Source organism: Actinia tenebrosa, unplaced genomic scaffold (assembly GCF_029948245.1).
Source record: "Actinia tenebrosa isolate PJP-AT-01 unplaced genomic scaffold, QUT_ActTen_1.0 PGA_scaffold16__25_contigs__length_10494907, whole genome shotgun sequence".
Lineage (NCBI taxonomy): Eukaryota > Metazoa > Cnidaria > Anthozoa > Actiniaria > Actiniidae > Actinia > Actinia tenebrosa.
The window spans coordinates 973,361-995,966 of record NW_028292576.1 but is presented as its reverse complement, the minus strand read 5'-3'; the positions used below and the strand labels follow the sequence as shown (position 1 = coordinate 995,966).

At 36.7% G+C, this 22,606-nt stretch overlaps 1 protein-coding gene across 1 annotated transcript; it reads right to left on the bottom strand.

Annotated features, from left to right (window-relative positions):
* Positions 1-2,273: 2,273 nt before the first annotated feature.
* Positions 2,274-16,060, bottom strand: LOC116289727 (heat shock 70 kDa protein 14-B). The gene is made up of 17 exons (XM_031696669.2): positions 15,995-16,060; positions 15,824-15,904; positions 14,170-14,252; positions 13,595-13,643; positions 13,157-13,262; positions 12,576-12,666; positions 11,684-11,757; positions 11,130-11,160; positions 9,939-10,100; positions 7,920-8,075; positions 7,492-7,594; positions 6,372-6,500; positions 4,928-5,011; positions 4,420-4,518; positions 3,726-3,806; positions 2,728-2,798; positions 2,274-2,453 (listed from the first exon to the last, which is right to left on the bottom strand). Exons 1-17 carry the CDS (start codon positions 16,058-16,060, stop codon positions 2,378-2,380), a joined length of 1,542 nt encoding a protein of 513 aa, XP_031552529.2. The 3' UTR covers positions 2,274-2,377.
* Between the last annotated feature and the right edge of the window lie 6,546 nt (positions 16,061-22,606).

Genomic DNA, 22,606 nt, shown 5'->3' with positions numbered 1-22,606 from the left:
CGAAAAAATCTATTACTTGAATAAAATATATTTCTTTAATAAAGGTTTTGCACCAACACGTGCCCATCCCATTATACTGCTTGGGCTTCCTGTGGTTAGATGGCACAACAATAAGCCTTTTCATAGTTTAAGAATCGATTCCACTGCGCATGCGATTTTATCTCGAATTTCTCACCTTCTTTTGTTTAATTAAGAACAAAAGAAGGTTTAGACAAAGGAAGGTGAGAAATTCGGGATAAAATCGCATGCGCAGTGGAATCGATTCTTAAACTATGAAAAGGCTTATAAAATCCCTCTGCTCTTGGGAATTGAATCCTTCCTTATGTAAAACGACTGTGTTGTTCCTGCCATCTAACAATGGCTGCCAGTCACGTGGTGGTGCAAAACCTCTTACCCCATTTCGAAATTGACGTTACAGTTTATTTATAAAGAGGCAGATATATACGGTATATTTGGTGGTTATAATTGCTTTTTTAAGTTAAAAAAATGCAACTTTTAACATTTTTTTTGTATTGTTGCTGCGTTTTGTTTGCGATTCTTAGGTTCGAGGTAACTGCTCACTATAAAAATAATCCATGAAATAGTTTTTCAGTTACAATTTTAAAATTAAAAAAATTTGAAGCTGATTTGAAATCTGCGAAGAAAAGAAAACGGTGTAAATTCCCAGGTCGTTCTCGGGTTATTCAAGATTAAGCACAAGCGCATCAAGAAACGTTTTGAAAGAAAGCGAAAATAATATACTTTTTAAGAAAAAAAATCTTATCCGCACTGTGATTATAATCAATGAAAATCATCATCATCATCATCATCATCATCATCATCATCATGTTGAAGTTGATGCTAGTGCTGCTGCTGCTGATGATGATGCCGATGATGATACTTATTCAGTTATTATCACTGACGTCAGAACCTGGTGACAGTGGAATTTTTACCGAATAAACCCTTTACACTAATTCCCTATTCGGGGGAGTCAAGGGGTCAAGACAATAAATTTTCTTCTCTTAAGATGTGAAAAAGATTGTTTTGTCCCCCAGATTGACGTCAACGCAAGTAGAGTATTGAATACTAATAAAAAATAGCTCAAATTCACATTTTGATTCAGTAGTAAGTCAAGTTTCCGTGTAAAGATTTTTTACTTTTAATTTACGTTTTTTCATTTAATATTTATTTATCCAAGCTTTTCAAAAAGTCAGACGTTAGCCAAGTCAGCAGAAATATTTTTTAGGGTTTAGTCAAATCAATTTACTTAATTTGAGTTTTTTTTGGTATATAGAGATCATCACATGTTAAGAGTCTAATATCGTTTTTATTCGAGTCCGAGAGAGATAAAATGACAAAATTTACAATTTCCTGTTTCGGCCGTGAACTTCACTGATATGGTTTTTATTTCCAATCACGGCTTTATCACACTGATATCGACCTTATATAAACGTGTAATAAATGACGGATATGACGTTAGTTTGCAATTATATGTACATCATTTTACAAAAATTCGTCAAATTCGTTTTCGTAAATTTGGATTTTTTATTTTTTATATCTAATAATTTTTTTACTAAACCAAATCCAGTTATTACTCATTTCTATAATTAAACAGTTTGCCTCACTAAAACTTATAGTAAATCATGGCAATTTGTCAGTAAAAGTTGAATTACTATCACCCCCGTCTTCAGTAAAAAGAACAGCAAATTATTCAAGAATTCCCCTCGACAAAAACGAACGGGAGAGTACGTTGTACTATCATATAATGTGCCGTTCGAAGGCATAGTGGGCAATCCATTGGGCAATGAGCTTTTACTATTCAGCTTTCTCGGCAATTTTTCTGTTACTGCTTGAACAAAATATTCTACAATTACTTCCAGCAGTGCTCAAGCTCACTTGACTTGTACTCGAGGTTCATGATGTTCCAGTGTCTCGAGTTATGGGAAATTACTATAGTTATTTAATTTAAACTGAATAAATAAATAAATAAATAAACTGTAAAATACCTCGGAAAGGAAAATAACAGTCAAAATTAAAAAATCCATGGCTCTGAAATACAATTTAAAGAAAATATAATGGCTGCCATTTTGGAGCTTATATATTGTTGTAAGTAGGAAGCAAGCTAGGCGTTTGGGATTTATAACATGACAATCAATATCCTTGAAACTGGTCTGTGATGACCTAATTTTGTCTTGTCTTCACAAGGATTTACTGTTCCAACTCCTGCGCACACATAAGCATCATTCAACCCTAGACAAGAATTTACGTAATCTTAAGAATACCAACAAGAGGCATAGTGCTACTTTGCAACGTGTAAAGTGAAATTTTATTATTTCTTATGAACACAGATCAGGCGGTCGAGGAAAGGATCCAGACAAAACCTACAAAAGCTACGATATCAACTTGTTTCTATGGTAATATCAGATGCTTTGTTGGACTGTCTTTCTACCAGGTGAACGTGCATCGAGCCATCCCTTCAAACAAAACAGACATTTGATATTTATTTTTCCTTAAACCATGTAGCTCATAAAAAATTAAAAAAATTAATCTTTTTCGTTTAAGTTTCTAGTCGTTCTAGCGCTTTCGCACTTATTGGGGACACTTTTCGCTCACACGTACTACCACTACATTTAATATTCTATGCACACAACGCTCAGCTCACATCTACTAATCATTTTATCATTTTTTAACTAGGCACTTCAAGCCAGGATTAACGAAGGATCATTAGTTTGATTGTTCTGCACTTACTTCCTTACGTGGAACGTGACTGAAAATTTCAGTTCTCCTTTTGACACGGAAGAGAGCTCTTTCAGAATTATCTATAAGAAATAATAGATACGAGAATTAGAGAAGAAAAACGAAAGAACACGAAAATGTAGGATTAATTAAGCAACTAACGAAAATGACTTGAAAAAAAAAACGTCTAACCAACCACCAACTAAACAACCGTCCTACCGACCGACCAACCAACCAATCAACCAAACTATTGTCTGACCGACCATCAACTAAAGAATCAACCAACCGACCGGCCAACCAATCAACAAACCGACCGACCGATCGACAAATTCAGTCAGTCAACCAACCAAACAAAAATTATCATGGTATTGCTTATAATAAAGCAACCTTTAAGATGTGGATATGATGAAAGGCTCATATTGTTTATTTGTGGCCCGATTAGTATTAAACGGTGTCCTCAAACCCCCGGAGACATGGGGCATTTTATTTTGTCTAATTTTTGAGTGTGTGGGATAGGGAGGGGAGAAGAGGACTGCAGCCCAACCCCCCATCCCCACCCTAAAACTTTTTTGCGATTTTTAAAAGCTTGTAACTCAGTAGGTATCCAACCAAGCATGTTCAAACTCTGTAATAATAATCATATCAGTATAATTTCTTTTGTGTGTGCGATGGGGATCAATTCTTAATTTCATAAATATTTTTCACACGGCCTCAGTCCCTTCCTCAATTTTGTAAGGTCAATATGTTTTGTTTAGTTGCTCCTGGAGTAGAATTGAAATCTGACTACTGACTAGTAGGTTATTATTTGGAAATTCTTCAAAGCTTTCCTAAAAAAAAGCCGTTTTCAAATTCAAAACAAAAAAAGGTGGCAGTCGAAAGTCGTGATTTGAAATGGTATCCTTGGAGAATCTCATTGGCCAACAGCAGTCGTGCGATACCTTCTCCACCAATCATAAGAAAGTCCAATGCTCATCCAATTAATCCAAAGTTGATTCAAGGGAATCAGATACCTTGCCAAGAAGAACTTTGCTTGATACTTCTTCCCCTTTCAAGGAGTCGTCTACTTCATATACCGACAAGCAAACACTTTCCTGTGATATTCATATATAACATGCATTACAAGCATACAAAGCAAAGCAAATAAGAAAGCAAAACAAATAAGAAACCAACAAAAAATTAAGCCTGTGGTGTAAACCCTGGGGTGTACACGGACGGAGGTGAGGCGTACGGAAGTGACATAATCAAGGCATGAAAAATCAATTCGATGGGAATAACAAATAGGGAGTAACTAAAAAATTTGGACGTCAATCAAGGCGTTTTCACAACGTTCCATAGGCACGTCCTCTTGAAAACTTTTTATTTTCAATGTCACAGAACACTTTGATTGACGTCCACTAAAACCTTATTTTGATGAGAAAGAAAATTGTTTGACTTCGCGCGTGATTGGGAAACGCTCAGTGTAAAGAGAATGCTCCGAGTAAATGGTATGTACTGTTCAAAATGATGAACGATTGAAAATTCGTCCGGTACGTGTAAACGCAGCCTTAGACACATGTAATCCTACATGTATGTGTGTCTTTTGACGAAGATCATTTCCCTCCCTAAAAGACAGCAGAGTTCGGTAACGGGTAAAGGCTAATTGGAAATTAATCTCTAGCGGACGGTACTTTGTGGTATCTTTTCTATCACTCTTGCTCAGCCTACCTGGTTGTCTTGTGAGGTCGTAAAAGTGTGAGTCTTTCTTAAAGGAAAAGGAGAAAATTTGGGAATAACAGGAATCAGTCTTGGAGTATCAGCACCAACCTAAACGGGAAAATAACTCAATGAATGATAATGTTATAAAGGAAAAGAAAATTAAAGAACTAGTAATAAAACAACTTTCAATCTACTACCCATATTTCCAAACTACAATTAACATAAAGAGGAAGACACTTGAAAGTTATTCAACAGATAAACTCGTGGTCATTGTTAAACGTCTCTAGTTGAATAAGGACGGGACCGCCATTGACCGCCTTTCTTTTGCATATTCTTTTAGAATATCATAAAAGCATATGATATTTTTTTCTCGTAAGGTGCAAGATACATAAATAAAAGATACATAAAGCTTCCCAATCACGATAAAAGAAAGGACTAGAAATGCATCAACACAATAAGTATTTAGAATCTAAAAGGCACCATGCACGAGAAAAAAGACAGACGAATCTGGCCATACCGAAACACTTATAGTTTTGGCCATGCATTGTACTTCATCTAAAAGAGAATCTGTTTGTTCTTTCCGTCCTTGTAGTATAGATGCCTGCAAACGAGAGCAAATAAAGCTAAACATATAGGCATGGTGTACCTCCACTGATAGTTCAATACAATACATATTACTCTTCAATTCTACGAGTACTCTCAGTACGGTACCGTATGTGTCCATTGGCTATAACCTCATCAGGCTATAACCTTATCAGGCTATGACCTCATCAGGCTATGACCTTATCAGGATATGACCTCATCAGGCTATGACCTCATCAGGCTATGACCTCATCAGGCTATGACCTCATCAGGCTATGGCCTCATCAGGCTATGACCTCATCAGGCTATGTGTTGCGACGTATAATATTTGGCCGTGGGCTTCCTGGGGAAGGGCTGTTTCGTAGGGCGGGGGGGAGTGAAAGTGAGGAGTTGAGAGAGAGAGTTGACTGTTATACGGAAGGAGATCGAGACTGTCCTAGAATCCCCTCGGGACAGCCATAAAAATGTGTAAGTAATTGTTTGAGTTTGTTAGAAGTTTATTGACATTTTGATGACTATAACTTTTTGATTCTACAGCGAATCGTGTAATTTTGTGAATCTATATTCGTGTGAACGTGTAAACGATTACGAAGGAAATATGTGATTGTTGGACGAACCACGTTGAATAAAACCTTTGAAAATACACGCATCTCGACCTAGTCCCGAGGCAGAGCCCTGAAAAGGCCTACACTATGACTTCATCAGGGTCAATACGTCTACGTATCTCTTATGCCATCAAGTAATCATACAATACATACCTCTACAGCGGCTCCATAGGCTATGACCTCATCAGGGTCAATACGTCTACATATCTCTTATGCCATCAAGTAATCATACAATACATACCTATACAGCGGCTCCGTAGGCTATGACCTCATCAGGGTCAATACGTCTACATATCTCTTATGCCATCAAGTAATCATACAATACATACCTCTACAGCGGCTCCATAGGCTATGACCTCATCAGGGTCAATACGTCTACATATCTCTTATGCCATCAAGTAATCATACAATACATACCTCTACAGCGGCTCCATAGGCTATGACCTCATCAGGGTCAATACGTCTACGTATCTCTTATGCCATCAAGTAATCATACAATACATACCTATACAGCGGCTCCGTAGGCTATGACCTCATCAGGGTCAATACGTCTACATATCTCTTATGCCATCAAGTAATCATACAATACATACCTCTACAGCCGCTCCATAGGCTATGACCTCATCAGGGTCAATACGTCTACATATCTCTTATGCCATCAAGTAATCATACAATACATACCTCGACTCTACAGCGGCTCCATAGGCTATGACCTCATCAGAGTCAATACGTCTACATATCTCTTATGCCATCAAGTAATCATACAATACATACCTCTACAGCGGCTCCATAGGCTATGACCTCATCAGGGTCAATACGTCTACATATCTCTTTCCCTACAAAGTACTCTTTCAAAATGCGTTGTATTTTTGGTATGCGGGTGGTACCGCCGACCAATATAACCTACAAGCAAATAAATGACCTAAGTCAGGAAGTGCATGGATAGCACGGGTAGCTCTTATTAAAATCGGGGGTTGCTTTATATTAGTTGGCGAAGAAAAAGAGTTTCACTCCACCCTAATGCTTTGATTTCCATCCTGGTGCGGTGTTGAACTAGTTTCTTTCAGGGCCGTAGCCACAAATTTCTGATTGGTCCGGTTTTTGAGTACAAATTTCTGATTGGTCCGGTTTTTTAGGGTTTTCGGTTTTTGTTCTTTTTTTTTCTTTTCTTGTATATTTTTCCCGAAAGTTGGTCCGGTTGAAACCGTACCGGTGGCTACGGCCCTGGTTTCTTTTCTAATGTTCATATAGTAGTCCGCGCGCATCTGAATACAAACTGTTGGACAGGTTTATCTGTGAACCAGGGACACATTACTTGCTCTAGACCCCCAGCAATGACCCTCAGGCATCCAAGGGTAAAATTCTGTCGATCGGATACATGTACTAAATTGTGATTGGTTAATTGTTTAATCAGATGGACGTAAAAGAACCACTGAGTAAACAAAGAAAACCTGGCAGTGACCACCCTCGGTGTCTAAATCTCACACTAACCATCTCTCATGCTTGTAAATTGCATAAAAAATGCAATGTGTAGTTCCAGAAATTATCCATACCTGCCCCACAGAGGCAGTTGGGTTTTCAGGGTATATCATCAATCATCATACTCGCATTCTTACGCACCCTCTCATTGGTTGCTATTATTACAACGAACGTTTATTTTGTTTTTTCCCGGGCAAGAAAATAAGAAGACTTTACTTAGGGAGCTTTCCAATGGAAGCTTCAGGACCTGAAAAGCTATAGTAGGAAGATAACTGTGCTACAGTGTACTATAAGGGAACTATATGCAATGGGATTCCACATACGAGTGCTATTGTACATGCACTTATTGACTAAAAAACTGTTAAACTGACAGTCATGTTGTGTATATCCCCTCATATCAGAAAACTAGTATTACCTTGTCAATATCATTTTTGGTTAGCAGTGCTTTGGTCAGCACCTGTTCGATCGTTACCAAACACTGCTGGAATAGCTGGCTGCATAATGACTCGAATCTCGCTCTGAAAGAAGTAAGTAACACTGATGTTACATCGATAGCCATATATCATAGTGGATGCATAGTAAATTTGATGGTTCTGCACCATCACTTGCCTACGCTCGCAATACAGCTTGGGCTGCCTGTGGTTAGATGGTAGAACAATAAAATTCCTTTGCTCTTGGGAACTGAATTATTTATTTTATCGTAAAAAGAACTATGATAACACCGTGCTGTGCTAATGTTGTCATTAGGGGACTCTTTAAAAGATGCATATGACGGTATTTCATGTACTGAGACGTGTACTTTGACTTTTCATAGTCATAAAGTTCTAATTCATCCAGGCTTACCTTGAGAGCTTGGTTTGAAAATCAAAGCCTTCACACAAAGTGTCAATAGTGACTGGTGCTGAATCCAGGTTTGATAGGACATTTTTAATATTTTCAGCAGCTGAATACAGCTTGGCTGTAGATCTCTTATTCGTTAAGGGATCTATCTTCCATTGTCTAAAAATAAGTACATTAGCTACATGATGGCCTGCCATCTATTCACCCCTATCATTAACATGACAACATAAAATATATTAATACAACCATCTAATGCCACTTTAACATCAAGAAATCAACATACTATTATGAACCAACTCACACCCTACTCATTGCCATCAAATCACTGAGATATACTAGCACCTACCCACACCCTACCATCTTACAACAGACCAGTGCCTACTACATATCAATCCACAGACACCCTATCATCAACCCAATGATATAATAGCACCTACCCAAACACTACCATCTTACAACAGACCAGCACATACTATCAATCCACAGACATCCTATCATCAACCCAATGATATACTAGCACCTACCCAAACACTACCATCTAACAACAGACCAGTGCCTACTATCAATCCACAGACACCCTATCATCAACCCAATGATATACTAGCACCTACCCAAACACTTCCATCTGACAACAGACCAGCGCCTACTATTAACCCACAGACACCCTATCATTGACCCAATGATATAATAGCACCTACCCAAACACTAACATCTGACAACTGACACTTAATATCAACCCACAAACCACTGATATTAGATTTACCCCAAGTCGACCTCTCTTGTTTTCTCGGCGTTTTTTTAATTCGAGCGAAGCGAGAATCTTGCGAGCGCAGCGAGCGAGCGACGAAGTCGCGAGAGGTCGACTTGTCGAACTTGCAGGATATTCATTTGCGTTTCCCGCCATTTCCGAATTTGATACGGGAGGGTCGGCTTTCGGGGGCGGAGCTAAAGAATTGTGGTTTTCATTTATTTGTTTCTTCATGTTATATCCGGAGCAGCAAAACATGTTTTATCAATAATAATGGTTGATGCTATAACTCCAACTAAAACTGTTGAAAGGATAGCGATATCGCCTGCGTCCAAACAAAAAAATATGCTTTCTTTGCGCCAGTCAAGTTCCGAACAATGACTATAAACGGAAATTGTTTAGTCGTCTCCAACATAGGAAGCAGAGATCCCCTTTGATTTTAAAGACGTTACTTGGTCTTTCATTAAAGAGACCAAAGGGACAACAACAACAACAACAGTCTCGATTAAGTTTTTCTCACCGAACCTCATAAGATCTAAGGCGAATGGAGCGATCTCAAATGTCAGGCTTTTTCCCGCTCCTGTAGGTGCAGATATAAAAATATCTCTGCCTGAAAGATACGCTTCTATACTTTGTTTCTGGTATTCTCTTATAGTTTCGTATCCTAATTTACTTTTACCCTATGATATGGCCTCAGATATTGATCTCATGTTGTCAGACAGATGTTGTGTTGACAGATGCTGATGGGAATCGTAGAGATAATCTTACTTATCTTACATTGTGATTGACAGCTTGGATTTCGAGCATTGTGATTGGCTATAATTTACCGACTGATTTTTGGGTCGGTAAATTTAGCGGGAAGCAAGGTCGAAAAGTCCGTCGTGCGCCCAGTAAAAAAAAACAAAGCGGGCGGCGGACTTTGCGAAAGTCTACACTGATATGTACACAACCATCCACACCATACCATCTGACAATACCTACTATCAACCCCAAGACACCCATAACACCACCCAGTACATGTATGTACCCACACCCTACCTTCTCACAACACCATACAGTTAACCCACAAACCCCCTACTATACCCTACCCAATGACAACCTAACATCAACAAACCAACAAAGTTCTATCAACCCACTGGCACCCTACAATCTATAACTCAATCAACTTCCATTAGTGTTGACACCCTAAAGCTGTAGTACCATCTAACTTGGTGTAATGGCACTGATATAAAGACATACACAGATGACTTATGTACTTATGCACTTGAACTAACCTTTTAAACTCTAAGGCCAAGTGATTAGCAATTAATTCATCAAAGTTTCTTCCTCCTAAAGTATGATCCCTTTGATGCGCTAGGATTCTGTACATGCCATTTGTGATTGACACTATACTAACATCAGTACTGGTGCCACCTAGACGGTACACTAACACAGTACTACAATCAAAATATTCAAAAAACAAGATTATTTAAATAAATAATAAGCAGATTTAGGTCTAAAGTATTCATCAATTTTAAGGAACTGCCGGGATGGGGGGGGGGGGGGGGTACTCCCAAAAATTCGCTATATGGCTATGTGCCGCCAAACAGTGTATGGTTTTCAGCGATTCTACTCTGGAACAGTGTATAAAAAATCGCGCTCGCTCTGGGACAGAGTATATGAAATCACGCTCTCTCCTCTCTGGAACAGGGTATCCATTTCCGCAATACCAGAACAGGGTATGATTTTCAGCAATCTTGCTCTGGAACAGGGTATGAATTTCAGCAATTTTACTCTGGAGCAGGGTCAGGGTTCAGTGGGCTCAGCGGCACATCCCTACCCTAAACAGACAAGAGTACCCCCTGGGAGGAACTATTAGATCTGTGAGCTCTTCTCTATCCAATTACTAACTCAACATTGATTCCAAAACTTCAATTTTACTTAAAAATTATTAGACATGTATTGATTCTTAAGTCTAAAAAGGTCTTGTAAATCAAAGGAGTTTTGTAATAATTATTACTTATTTATTTTTCTCTCTCTTAACACTATCTTAATTTGGGAGGGGAGGAGAGGGGGGATGGGGGGCGTTTGGTGGGTTCTCATGCAAGTTTTCCTTCATTCCAAAACACAATATGCTAATAGGCCCTTTGCAGCTAAGCAATCACGTGCTGATTAATTCACTGAGAGCAAATGAATGAACATTTTGATTCCCATGGGTGAAATATACTGGAGAGCAAACAAACTTTCTACAACCTGTTTCGAGAGATCGTAATAAAACTACATTTCGTAACACACTGGATACACATGTTTTCATTCAGTTCTTTACAAGTAGCTAAAAAGAATCACCAATTTAAAATAGAAACAAAAATTTTGCATTCCAGTACAGACACGTGACCGTTAACTGCAAAGGGCCTATTATGCCTGATAAATAGAGGTTCAAAATTTGACCAGTAGAGGTTTGGTTTAGTTTGTTTTAAAATACAAACCTGTCAACTGATCTTTCATTTTGAGAAATACCTGCAAAGCAAGAAGGTAAATCAAGATATTATGCAGATCTGCAGTCAATGAGGTTAAGTGGGTGAAACAGTTTTATTTCGGCCTAGTGTGGGGTTTCTTTGAGAATAAATGAGTAGAAAAGCTACCCCATCGACCTGTCAGCCAGCTATTCAATGATTGATTATTGGCTGTCATCCAACCAAAAATCCACCATCATCTCATTAATGAATGAACAACAATTAAAAATAAACAAATTGCTGACAAATTACTGTTTAATGGCCAACAAATGACCTTTAAATGGTAGGCACAAGCCCATCAATTGTATGGAACCACCAACAAAATAAAATCAAGAAGGAAAGTGTGAAAACCAGAAACAAGTTGTTCTTTCCTTCCCATGATAGTTGTCCAGGCTTTTTTCCTCTAGTCAAATAAAGCTGCACACTGCCCCACAACGTGATTACATGACTACCAAAGCATAAGGCACAGTGTAGTGATAAGGGAAGTACTATTTTGCAACCTAATTTTAACACCTGGCTGTACTCACCGTAAGCTAGAATTGCAGCGCAAGGTTCAGTAATCAACCTGAGAACATGGAATCCTGCTGCTTCTGCTGCTTCCCTGTTAAAGAGATATTAGTACATATTGTAAAGAGCTTTTTGATCTACATGGAAAAAGCGCTATAAGTAAATAAATTATTATTGTCAATATTATTATTATTATTATTATTATTATTATTATGTTTGCCATTATTATTATGTTTGCCATTATTTTTTTTAAACATATATTATTAGGATTAGTTTTTACTAAATAGATTTTATGGTTATACATTAGTAGATATATTTTTATTATAGTATATTTTATTTTCTTTTTCTCTTTTTTTTTTTTTTTTTTTCTTTTTAAATTTTATTGATTATTATTACAAATATATTTAGATATTGTATATATAGATTTTGATTACATTCTTTGGCTATGACCCTACGATAATGCATTAAAATATCTTTATTTAATAAAATAAAAAAATAATTTAAAAAATCATATACATGCTAATTATTAACACTTTAATAATTATCAATCATTCATTTAATGACATGAGTACGTTAATTCTGTTTGACTTGTCTTAATTTGATTAAGACATGATTAATTTTTAACTAAAAACTTTAAACACGGTCAGCTGCATTTTAAAAATGCACTTAATTTATTTCTAAAAAAATATCCAACTCACTAATTTTAAAGCTTATATTTTTACAAAAAGAAATATATATTTTGTGAGAGGAAGAGATTGTTACTTTGAAATCCTCTCCCAGGCACCACTTTAAAAAAAACTTGACTAGGTTGAGTCTTTTTTTTTGGAATATCTTAATCGTGTCTTTATCTGGTTATAATTTGAAGAGGTTGTAATTCTAGTGACTTCTAGAGATAAGGGTCTCAAGTTTTACCCTAATGTCTTTCTCTGGTCTTCACTGAAGTCATGAGGAACAGCAAGAACAACACTTTTGTCACCTGCACCAGAATATGATGTCACAGTTTCTGTTGACAACAACATGCTTGTTTTATTGAATGTCTACCTTAATGCCATTTGCATTGCTACGCGGCCACCTCAAACAAAAATCACAAGGTGCACTTTGCAATAGACTGCGGTCAATCAAACACGTTGACGTCATTTACACTTGGCTCATAAACAATTGACAGGTTTTGGTGCCTTTTAAATCACACACGCATGTAAATGATGTCAACGTGTTTGATTGATGGCAGTATATTGCAAAGTGCATGTCGCAATTTTTTTCTGGGGTGGCCACGTAGCAATGCAAATGGCAGTAATGGCAATACAATGCAGGCAACAATGGCAGCAGCTAAGATCGATATACATAATTTATTTTACATTTACATATAAGGGCTTCCTAGTGTATATAGAGAGTGTGACAAGTACATGTAAAAGTCCACATTAACACATAACAAGATAATAGGAAAATATTAAAATTTCTTGCAATTTTTGTTCAAAAGAAATTTTTTTACCAACCTAACATCTTTCCATGAATTTCTGTCAATACTTCTTTTGGAGAGACTGTAATAGATTTGCCTTCACTTTCTGTGGTGTAGTATGGATAATCATCCTTTTCTATTATCTATAAGAAGATAAAAATGTACCAGTTGTCAATGAGTATTTTAATTTATATCCTATTTTAGAGTATTATACTATTAAACTAATTAACACACAAACAACCCAAAAGGCAACTACCATACCAACCACATGTATCACCCTGCCATCAACCTATCTGCAACCCACTGACACCCTAGCCTTCCATCAACCAACTAACGCCCCTGCCATATTAACCTATCTACACTGTACAATCCACTGACACCCTCATACAATTAGCCTTTCATCAATCACCTAACACCTTATTATCAACCTACCTACAACCCACTGTCACCCTAGTATAGTACAAGTGCACAGTACCTTACAATCAGAGCTTTTTATTTCTTCTTGTACAATTTCATCAGAAAATCTAATATATAAAAAGAGAACAAGTCTATTTTTCATAGGAATATAAATCAGGACTAAAAATAACAACTGCTCAATGACCATCCATGATGACCAGACACAGTACCACATTCACGATGAGTCAGAGTGACTAGTAAGAAGCCTATTTGTAAAGAGGCTAAGTAAGTGGAACTTGGTTAATTTACCGGACATAAAAAGTCTTTTATTTTAAATCATGAGATATGTGATTGCCAAGACACTCCCTAGCCAAAGACTAATGATTATGATACAGTCATTACCACTACATTTAATGTTCTTTAGAAGCATATGGCTTTCAACTCAAATGTTGATATATATACAGTACTCTCCATTTACTGGCTGATACTGGCTAGCTGACTGGCTGATATTGTTAGGTCTGCATGTTTCTGCTGATCAGATTAATAAGCAGATCATCTGTACAATAACTTGTAAACAATTGCACTATTCCTGACATGTATTTATAGTAGTTATAGTCCATAAAAAGACTACATTCTGGAATATTGCAACATTACCTTAAACCAATTACTTTCTTTGCCCGTACAATTGTGTTCTTTGAATTCCTTATTAGACCTTGCTTGGCATGCAGACCAACATTCTTTAAAAAAGGGAAATTACACACATTTAGCAGTTACAGAACTTGTGCTCTTTGGAATATAAATTTTAAAGATCAGGTTTGTACTGGCCACTTTAGAAACAACCAATAGACTGCTGCAAGTTTTGTTATCTGATATTTAGCTTTAAAGCATCTCAATATTTGTAGTAAGTCTACAAGATTTGAACACATTTCATTATTAAAATAAACCAGAGTATTACCGCCATTTGCATTGCTACACGGCCACCCCTGGCAAAAATCATGACATGCAATTTGCAATAGACTGCTGTTAATCAAACATGTTGACATCTTTTACACGTGTGTGTGATTCAAAAGGCACCAAAACTTGTTGATTGTTTATGAGTGCCACACTCACTAGACATGTTTGCAAATGCAAATGGCGGTAAGCCTTCAAAAGTGTGGAAAATTGACAAAGAATGTATGGTTACAGGGGACAAGCGAGTGGCATGGATGGCATATGCTGCTATTGCTTAAACGTCTTTTAAGGCTGTGAGTAGAACAGGCAAGATCGCAGGTTAGAGCCCTGTACAGTAGATGCCACATGAGAATTGAGCTTGTTTGATCTGTCATTCTCTCCATTGAATTGCCACAAGGGGTTTTCTATAGGTTTCCTGGTTTTCAGGATTCCCTCCATAAAAATCACCATGTGAGTCAAGTGTTGTGTGCATAAAATAGTAAATGAAGTCATAGTCAGTTCAAGTGAAAGTGGGCCCACATCAGCGAATGCTGCAGAAAAAAAATCAGTCTGCTTTAATAAATAAAAGATTATTATTATTATTGTAATTACCATACATTCTTCAGAGATTTTAGATGTCAATAGGTCTGGTTCTTTTCATCCAATCATGAAATTGAAAGTTGAAATTTGCCACACTTATTAATCTTGAGATGCTTTCTCAAATGACAAAAGTTGTTTCCTAATAAGAATTCAAAACTTGCCACAGTCTTTTGCTTATTTCTAAAGTGACCTACCTATCATTTATTAGTTATTCAAGTTACTCAATTCAAAAGAGTACAAATATTCTACAACATCTGTCATGTACTCTACAATAATTTACATTGTGCATAACGTAGCACTCAGACACAAAAAAAAAGTAGTACTTTTTCCTCGATATTTTCATTTAAAAGGCTCCAGACATGTTAAAACTCAGTCCTTTTTAAGAACAGAAAATAAAATAAAGGTTGGTAAAAAAATTCTCTGATTTTCCAAAACATCTATAAAAAAGTGATTCATTACTGTTCCAATACGTTGGCACAAAAGCCAAGCTTGGGCTCCAGGTGTTTAAAAGAATATGTAAGGTTGAGTCAGAAACAAGGTTTGAATGAGGTAAGACTAATTTGGCTGCATGCAGGGATAGTTAATCAACTATGATGCAGGTCATGTTGCTTTCAATGCATGATCAGTATTACTCCCTATTACTTAAGGCTACAGCTAGTAATGTCTATCTCTTTTTATTTCATGAACCCAACGAAGTAGACTATAAACGAATGTAATTGCTCCTAGAAACAGTCAGCTTTTACGTTCATATATCATTCTAGTCTATAGCTATCCCTACCTTTTCTTTACCGGAAAATGCGACAACCGCGGGTGTCACTCGTTCACCAGAATCGCTGGTCAAAATCTCTGTTTTTCCATCCTTTAAAAAGTTTTAAGAAGGCATAAATAGACTCAAATGGAATATAAAGTATTATTATTTATCAAAAAAGGACTGATTAAAATATCCAACCTTGCAAACAGCAATACATGTAGACGTGCTTCCAACATGAACACCAACAACTACTTTATCCGCCATCTTGGACGGGAACTGAAACAGGAAACTGGGTCTTGAGGGATTGAGGCTCATTCCCTTACGATATAAACAAACACAGGGTGACCAAGATAACTGATGAATATCATGCGCATAATGTACGAAATTTTTCAAACTATTTCTGCTCGAAATGATGTCCAGTGAATGAACTGGTGACAACAAATCAAAAATATGTAAACGTAGTCAAACATATTTTTTCCACCTGTATGTGGGGGACGATTTTGATATTCTTTTTGATATGCATGTGCCGCTGGCTGAATATGAAATGCTATCTTGGGTCTTATATGTGATTATTCAGTCAATGTCATTAACGTAGTCCACCGAAAAAAGACAGACATATCACTTGTTTCATTATGTATTCTTTGCCTCGTGTGCGTCAGCCTGAACTTTAAATGTAAAATTCAACTCGTGAATCGAAAATCCAGAATGCCGCCTGACCATTTAGTGAGGATTTAAGATGGAGAATGGTATTTCAGCATTTGTTTTATGCCAGAACCTTCGAGGAAACACGAGATATTTCTTTTAGTCTAAATGCATGAATGTGTAAATGCATAAATGTGGAAATGTGGAAATGTGGAAATGTGGAAATGTGGAAATGTGGAAATGTGGAAATGTGGAAATGTGGAAATGTGGAAATGTGGAAATGTGGAAATGTGGAAATGTGGAAATGTGGAAATGTGGAAATGTGGAAATGTGGAAATGTGGAAATGTCTTTTTTTGGTGGACAACGTTAATGACATTGACTGTATATAGGGTAGTCAGTTTTAAAATAACTTGAACTGATTTTTAAAATGTACCTGTACGTAGACACTGCATGATATCGTGCTCCTCTTCAAATACTCGACGGGTTTTTTTATCATTCCTTTTTTTTATCATTCCTTTTTTTTTTTTTTTTTTTTTTTTTTTTATCATTTGTCTTAATATATTAGAATTAATTTTCTTTAATTTGTCTATTAAGTTAGTAATATTTTAGCATATATAATATATAAAAAATTTAAAAGTTTTATTTAATTACATTTTTTTTGTTTTTTTTTTTCTGTTGGATTTCATTGTATTAGGGGGGGAGGGGCAAATCGTAGAGGGGATAACGTGTTTTCAAAAGTGTTTTGTTCAGTTCGCCTGCTCGTTCTATCGGAATCAAATTAGTCAGTTCTTTCGATAGTTCTAATATATTTAGTATAGAAAATTCATTTAAGTCAAATGAAATATAAAGAGGAATCAGTAGATATTACTACACCAGGTATTCGTCATTTGTAGCTTTTTCCGACATATGCAGCATGATCGATTTTTAGCCAAAATGACAACCCGGGACTATCAACCTATATTATTTGCTTAATTGAATCACTTTTCTTATGCACAGGAAATACTTAATAAATTACAATAGATGTTGGAATTGAATAAGTTTTCTGATGCTTTGAATTAAGGCTCAAGGTATCAGGGAGGGATTTGGAAACCTATAAGCAACACCTCATGATTCTACCATGAAGACTCAAAAAAGCCGAAACGACAACAATGACAACAACGCCAACATATATAAAAACATCAAAACCCGTCAGAAACAAAACGGAAAATGGGTCCTAATCTGTTGTTCAATTAATGTTTTGAGTACAAGTTGCTGTATTCTATTACGTCTCGGCATTTGAAATTCCACTCGGATTTTGAAAGCCCAATAGAATACAGTGACAGTAACGAGTATTTGACACGACATCAAGAGAATATGAAGTAAGAGAGCATATCCCTGTGACCCATGAAAGTTTCTTAAAAATCAATTTTTAGTTTCGCGCGCAAGCCTGAGCTATTCTAGCATGCGATTCCTGATTGGTCGGATTGTAGTGACGTCATGGGTACACAAGAGATCGGCAGTGACAAGCAAGCTTCATGCAGTTGACAAACCAAATTTCATTCAATTTTACGACAAAATGTGTTAGAAGAATTCCTTGAAAAATTCTGAAAGGTTTTTGAAGGAATCCATAAACAGCACATTGAAGAAATATTCAGCTGAGACAACGTCATTCAAGCTTGTTTTTAAATCAAAAGCAATGGTCGCTCGATCGAGACTCATTCGTTGGAGTTGATTGCAGTTAGACAGACAGACAGACAGGCAGACTTTCTTATTCGGTATCCAGTATAAAAAATACATTGATATTTTACCCGAATAAACATTAACGTATGAAGGCTATAATTGTTGATTTATAGTAGTTTTTCTTATGTTATCATAGATTCACCTATAAACTATTTATTGCCTAGTCTGGGTAAGAAGACCACATACTATATTAATTCTGTATTGTATGTGATCTTTTTATAAAGCAGTTGTGGACATATTTTGCTACTGTAATTGCTAACATTTTGGGCGGACTCATAAATAGCAGAAACAGCTCGTTCTCATTTAACCACAGGCTAACCACTCTAATAAATGAAGGAAATACTAAATGGTGTCTTGTCTTTGTCTTTTTATGCGCGCGCTATCGATTTTTTGTCATCTCACCTACCCCCCTTGGTAACAATTTTGTTTTTCTACTATGCGATATACTAACAAAATTCTTAACTTCAATTAAATAATTTTCGAAACGAGTAATCTGTCTTTACCAGGCGATATGTCCTTAATTTATTTTTTTGTCCTGGTGGGCCTTTTCTAGTTTTTTCATCGTTGAAGGGTTCCCCTCGCCAGACTTGAATTTCTATATCCGTTAATCTAGTTTTAATTATTTTGAATGGGTTCTGACTTGAACAATGATTGTAGTTTAATTCAAGCCAGATATTCCCTAAGCCGCTTCGGTCTAATAAAGATTTTACTTCATTGGACCAGCCATAGATGAGAATATGTGGACCGCGTAGCACTTATGAAATACAGAAGATATAGAAATAATGGAAAGTTATAGTGCTTGGGAACGAGGTTATTCCGGGCGAAAGCCCTTGGAATTAAATTCGGAAAAATTATTTTCCGACCTCGCCGGGAATCGAACCCACGACCTTCGGAATTGTACTACCGATGCTCTACCAGCTGAGAGGTCAGACTGAGAGCAGGCCGGGGTGAAATAGATGAAAGATCGCGGTAATTATGATGCAAAGATGAGAATATGTGGACCGCGTAGCAGTTATGAAATACATGAAGATATAGAAATAATGGTAAGTTATAGTGCTTGGGAACGAGGTTATTCCGGGCAAAAGCCCTTCCGACCCCGCTGGTCGGAAATTAATTTTTCCGAATTTAATTCCAAGGGCTTTCGCCCGGAATAACCTCGTTCCCAAGCACTATAACTTACCATTATTTCTATATCTTCATGTAGACCAGCCATAGTTAACTATGGACCAGCTATTGTTGTTTGTTGCTAATGACTCTCTCTATATATAATTGCAGACAGTTTTTGGCGGTTCTCAAGTTTTGTTATGTTTAGCCAGAACTTAACTGATCTTAATTTTGCATTTAAATTGATGGAGAATTGACCTAATTCGGCTAGACAAGCCGAATTGGTAGCCTTTCTTCCAACCCCAAGTAACATTTTGGAAAATTTTATATGAACTGACTCAATTGGATTGCCAGTCTTCATATTGTCAGTGCCCCAGACTTCACTACCGTAAAGAAGGATCGGCTTTACTAAAGAATCAAATAATTTTAGTTTATGTAGGGTCGTGGTTAAAAAAACATCCCATCTCTTTTTTCAGTTTAAACAAAGCTTTTAAGGCTGATTTTTTAAGTCCTTGTTGTGCAATCGAGAAATTCCCAAAAGCACTTAGGTTAGACCTAGATACTTGCATAGCCGAACGTTTTCAAGGATATGATCCCTATAGCGAAAGGTATAGTTGGTTAGACGTCGTCCTGCTTTATTAAAGATCAAAACTTTCGTCTTCTCAATGTTCACTGTTAACCCATTACTGTTGGAATATAAATTTAGCTGGTTGAGTAATGATTGTAGATCCTTTGGGCTTTTTAGTAATACTAAGTCGTCAGGATATAGAAGACAATTTAGAAGCGATCCATGCATTAGAATAGGATCAGCGATTTCAGATTGTTTTAGAATATCTGGTAAGTCGCTAAGAAATAGATTAAAAAGAGTGGGACTTACCATACAGCCTTGTTTTACTCCCTTATAGCATTGAAAAGATTCTGTTGTCAGCCCCTCCTATTTTATAGCTGAACAGTCCTCCTTGTACATTGATCTAATACTGTAATAGAGTAAAAAGTTCCCTTTTACGCCGGCCTGCTCTATTTTGGAGAGCAGTGTATGCCTTGGTTTGCAATCGAAGGCCTTTTTAAAGTCAACGAAGCATGAAAACAACATATTTGCTTTACGATTATTGCTGAATTTAACTTCACGGTCGATTAGATTCTTTAGCAAAAAAATCCCATCGATCGTGGAGTGATTTTTTCTAAAACCTAATTGCTCATTTTTGATGATACCCTTAGTGTTAACAAGGTAGCTATAGAGTCTTTGGTTCAAAATAGATGTGAAAAAGTTTCCTCTGTGGCTGACAGGAGAGTTATCCCCCTATAATTTTCTATATCCTCCTTGTCACCTTTTTTGTGTATTGGCAGTTATGCACCTATCAATATTAAGTCCGAGTTAGGGGGGGGGGGGGGGGGGCAACGGGTGGGGATTTGACAGACATTGTATTCTCAGGGTTGGGTTGTTGATCGACTATGCCCTCCCCAGGGTAGGGACGATTTGATTCCATTTCAGGAGACTGGTGACTAGCTAATGAATTTTATGGCTTCCTGTGGTAAACACTCGTTCTCAAGATGGCGGTGCCTGGTAAAATTAAAACAATCCAGCATGTAAAAACAATCCAGTTGGATCTTTGTTATTTAATTTCATGCCATCGATTTTTGTAGTTTTTATGTTTAGCTTTGTCATTTAATAATACATCATTTTTTATTCATGGCTTAAATATTTCCACAAGAGCTGCTTACATATTTGCATGACAATAGTCGATATATTTTACATTACAATCGACTGGCAATCGTTCGACTTTATTTCACAGCATTTTCTCATTACTCCCCGCCAACAAAATTGCCCAGTATTGTGGGTGTTTGACCTAATTTGACTGGAACTGTGGTCCCAAAGGTGTGGGTTTTTGACGATTTTTTAACAAAAAAAGGCAAATCCCCACCCGTTGCCCCCCCCCCCCCCCCCCTAGGGTTTTTTGACATTTTGTCTGGGATTGGGAATCATTTTTGTCTGAGGTAAACGATTTGGTCGTTTTAGTTTGGGATAGCGTTACGATAGGGTTTTTGTCTGGCGAATAGAGTATGTTTTCTGACAGCACTGTCTGAGATAGGGTGTACAATTCTTAGTTTTAGTCTGGGGTATGGTATTGAAAATCCAAATTTTAGGTCTGGGATAGGGTCAAGGTTTTGAGGTCCTGGCGGCACACCCCTACATTTACTACATCTATACATTTATTATATCCGAATAATATAGCCCGGCATTCGGGTCTATCCCTAGTACAAAACCAGGCCGCCATACTGTTTTTTCAAGTTCATAACATGGTACACTACGACTTCGAGTTCTTGACAAGTTAAATTCTAAGACAAAAAAGTAAACGAGTTCAGATTATATTAAAAATTTCAAAAACAAATAATTAAAAATATTAATTATATACTAATAATAATTTTAAAAAGTCATGAACAACAGTCTGCATCTTAGGTTATGCGGCGAATTTGCGCCAGTCACTCATTGGATGCGGCTACATGAGATTGTACTTGCAGCAAACGAAGAGCTCTCATGTTAAGCAACACAACGTGCTACAGACGACTTCGTCGCTTGGGCGTAGAAGAAGAAATCAAGAAGAAGTTATTTTAAGATATTAATTGTGAGATAAACCAACCCAAATCGCTACAAAAATCACTTTCTAATCATTATTTATCTCGGAGTAAAGCTTTAACTTTCAAATTTTGTTGTGCTTTGAGCTATTTTAATGCCGTGTATGGTATGACTGAATTGAAAGCAATGTCAGAAAATTTGAATGTATAAAAATTCAGCACTCAAGGAAAAGCAATATGAATTCTTTCTTTCAAGAATCCTTGTTTATTCGATGCGAGACTAGACGATTGCTTTTTTCCATCATGGGGGATAGTATTACTAGATATAGAAACAGAGTAGTCTAAAAAGAATAGAGTATAAAGATGAAATATGAATAAAATATTTATTGCATTTTATAGCTATTGGACGAGTCTTTTTGGATTGAGACAAAAACTATGTTTGTTTTGATGTTTTTATTGGGCCCCCGACTTTTTACCCTCAACCCTCTAGTAAACAAATTTCGCAAAAGGCACTCATAATGTAAGCTTTACTCTTCCTATAAAATATCATTAATTATTCATGACGTGACGTAATGAACCAATTGGTGTTCTACTTTCATGTAACATGTTGCTCTTTGAAACACAGTAAAGAACTATCTGCAGTACCTTTAAATGATTTCTAAGTCCAAGGACCTGGAAATATTTCTAAGTCCTTGGACCTTAAAAATCATTTCAAGGTACGGTAATGTATTCAATGCCCCAGCCTATTGTTTTCTCTCTGCATCATATCA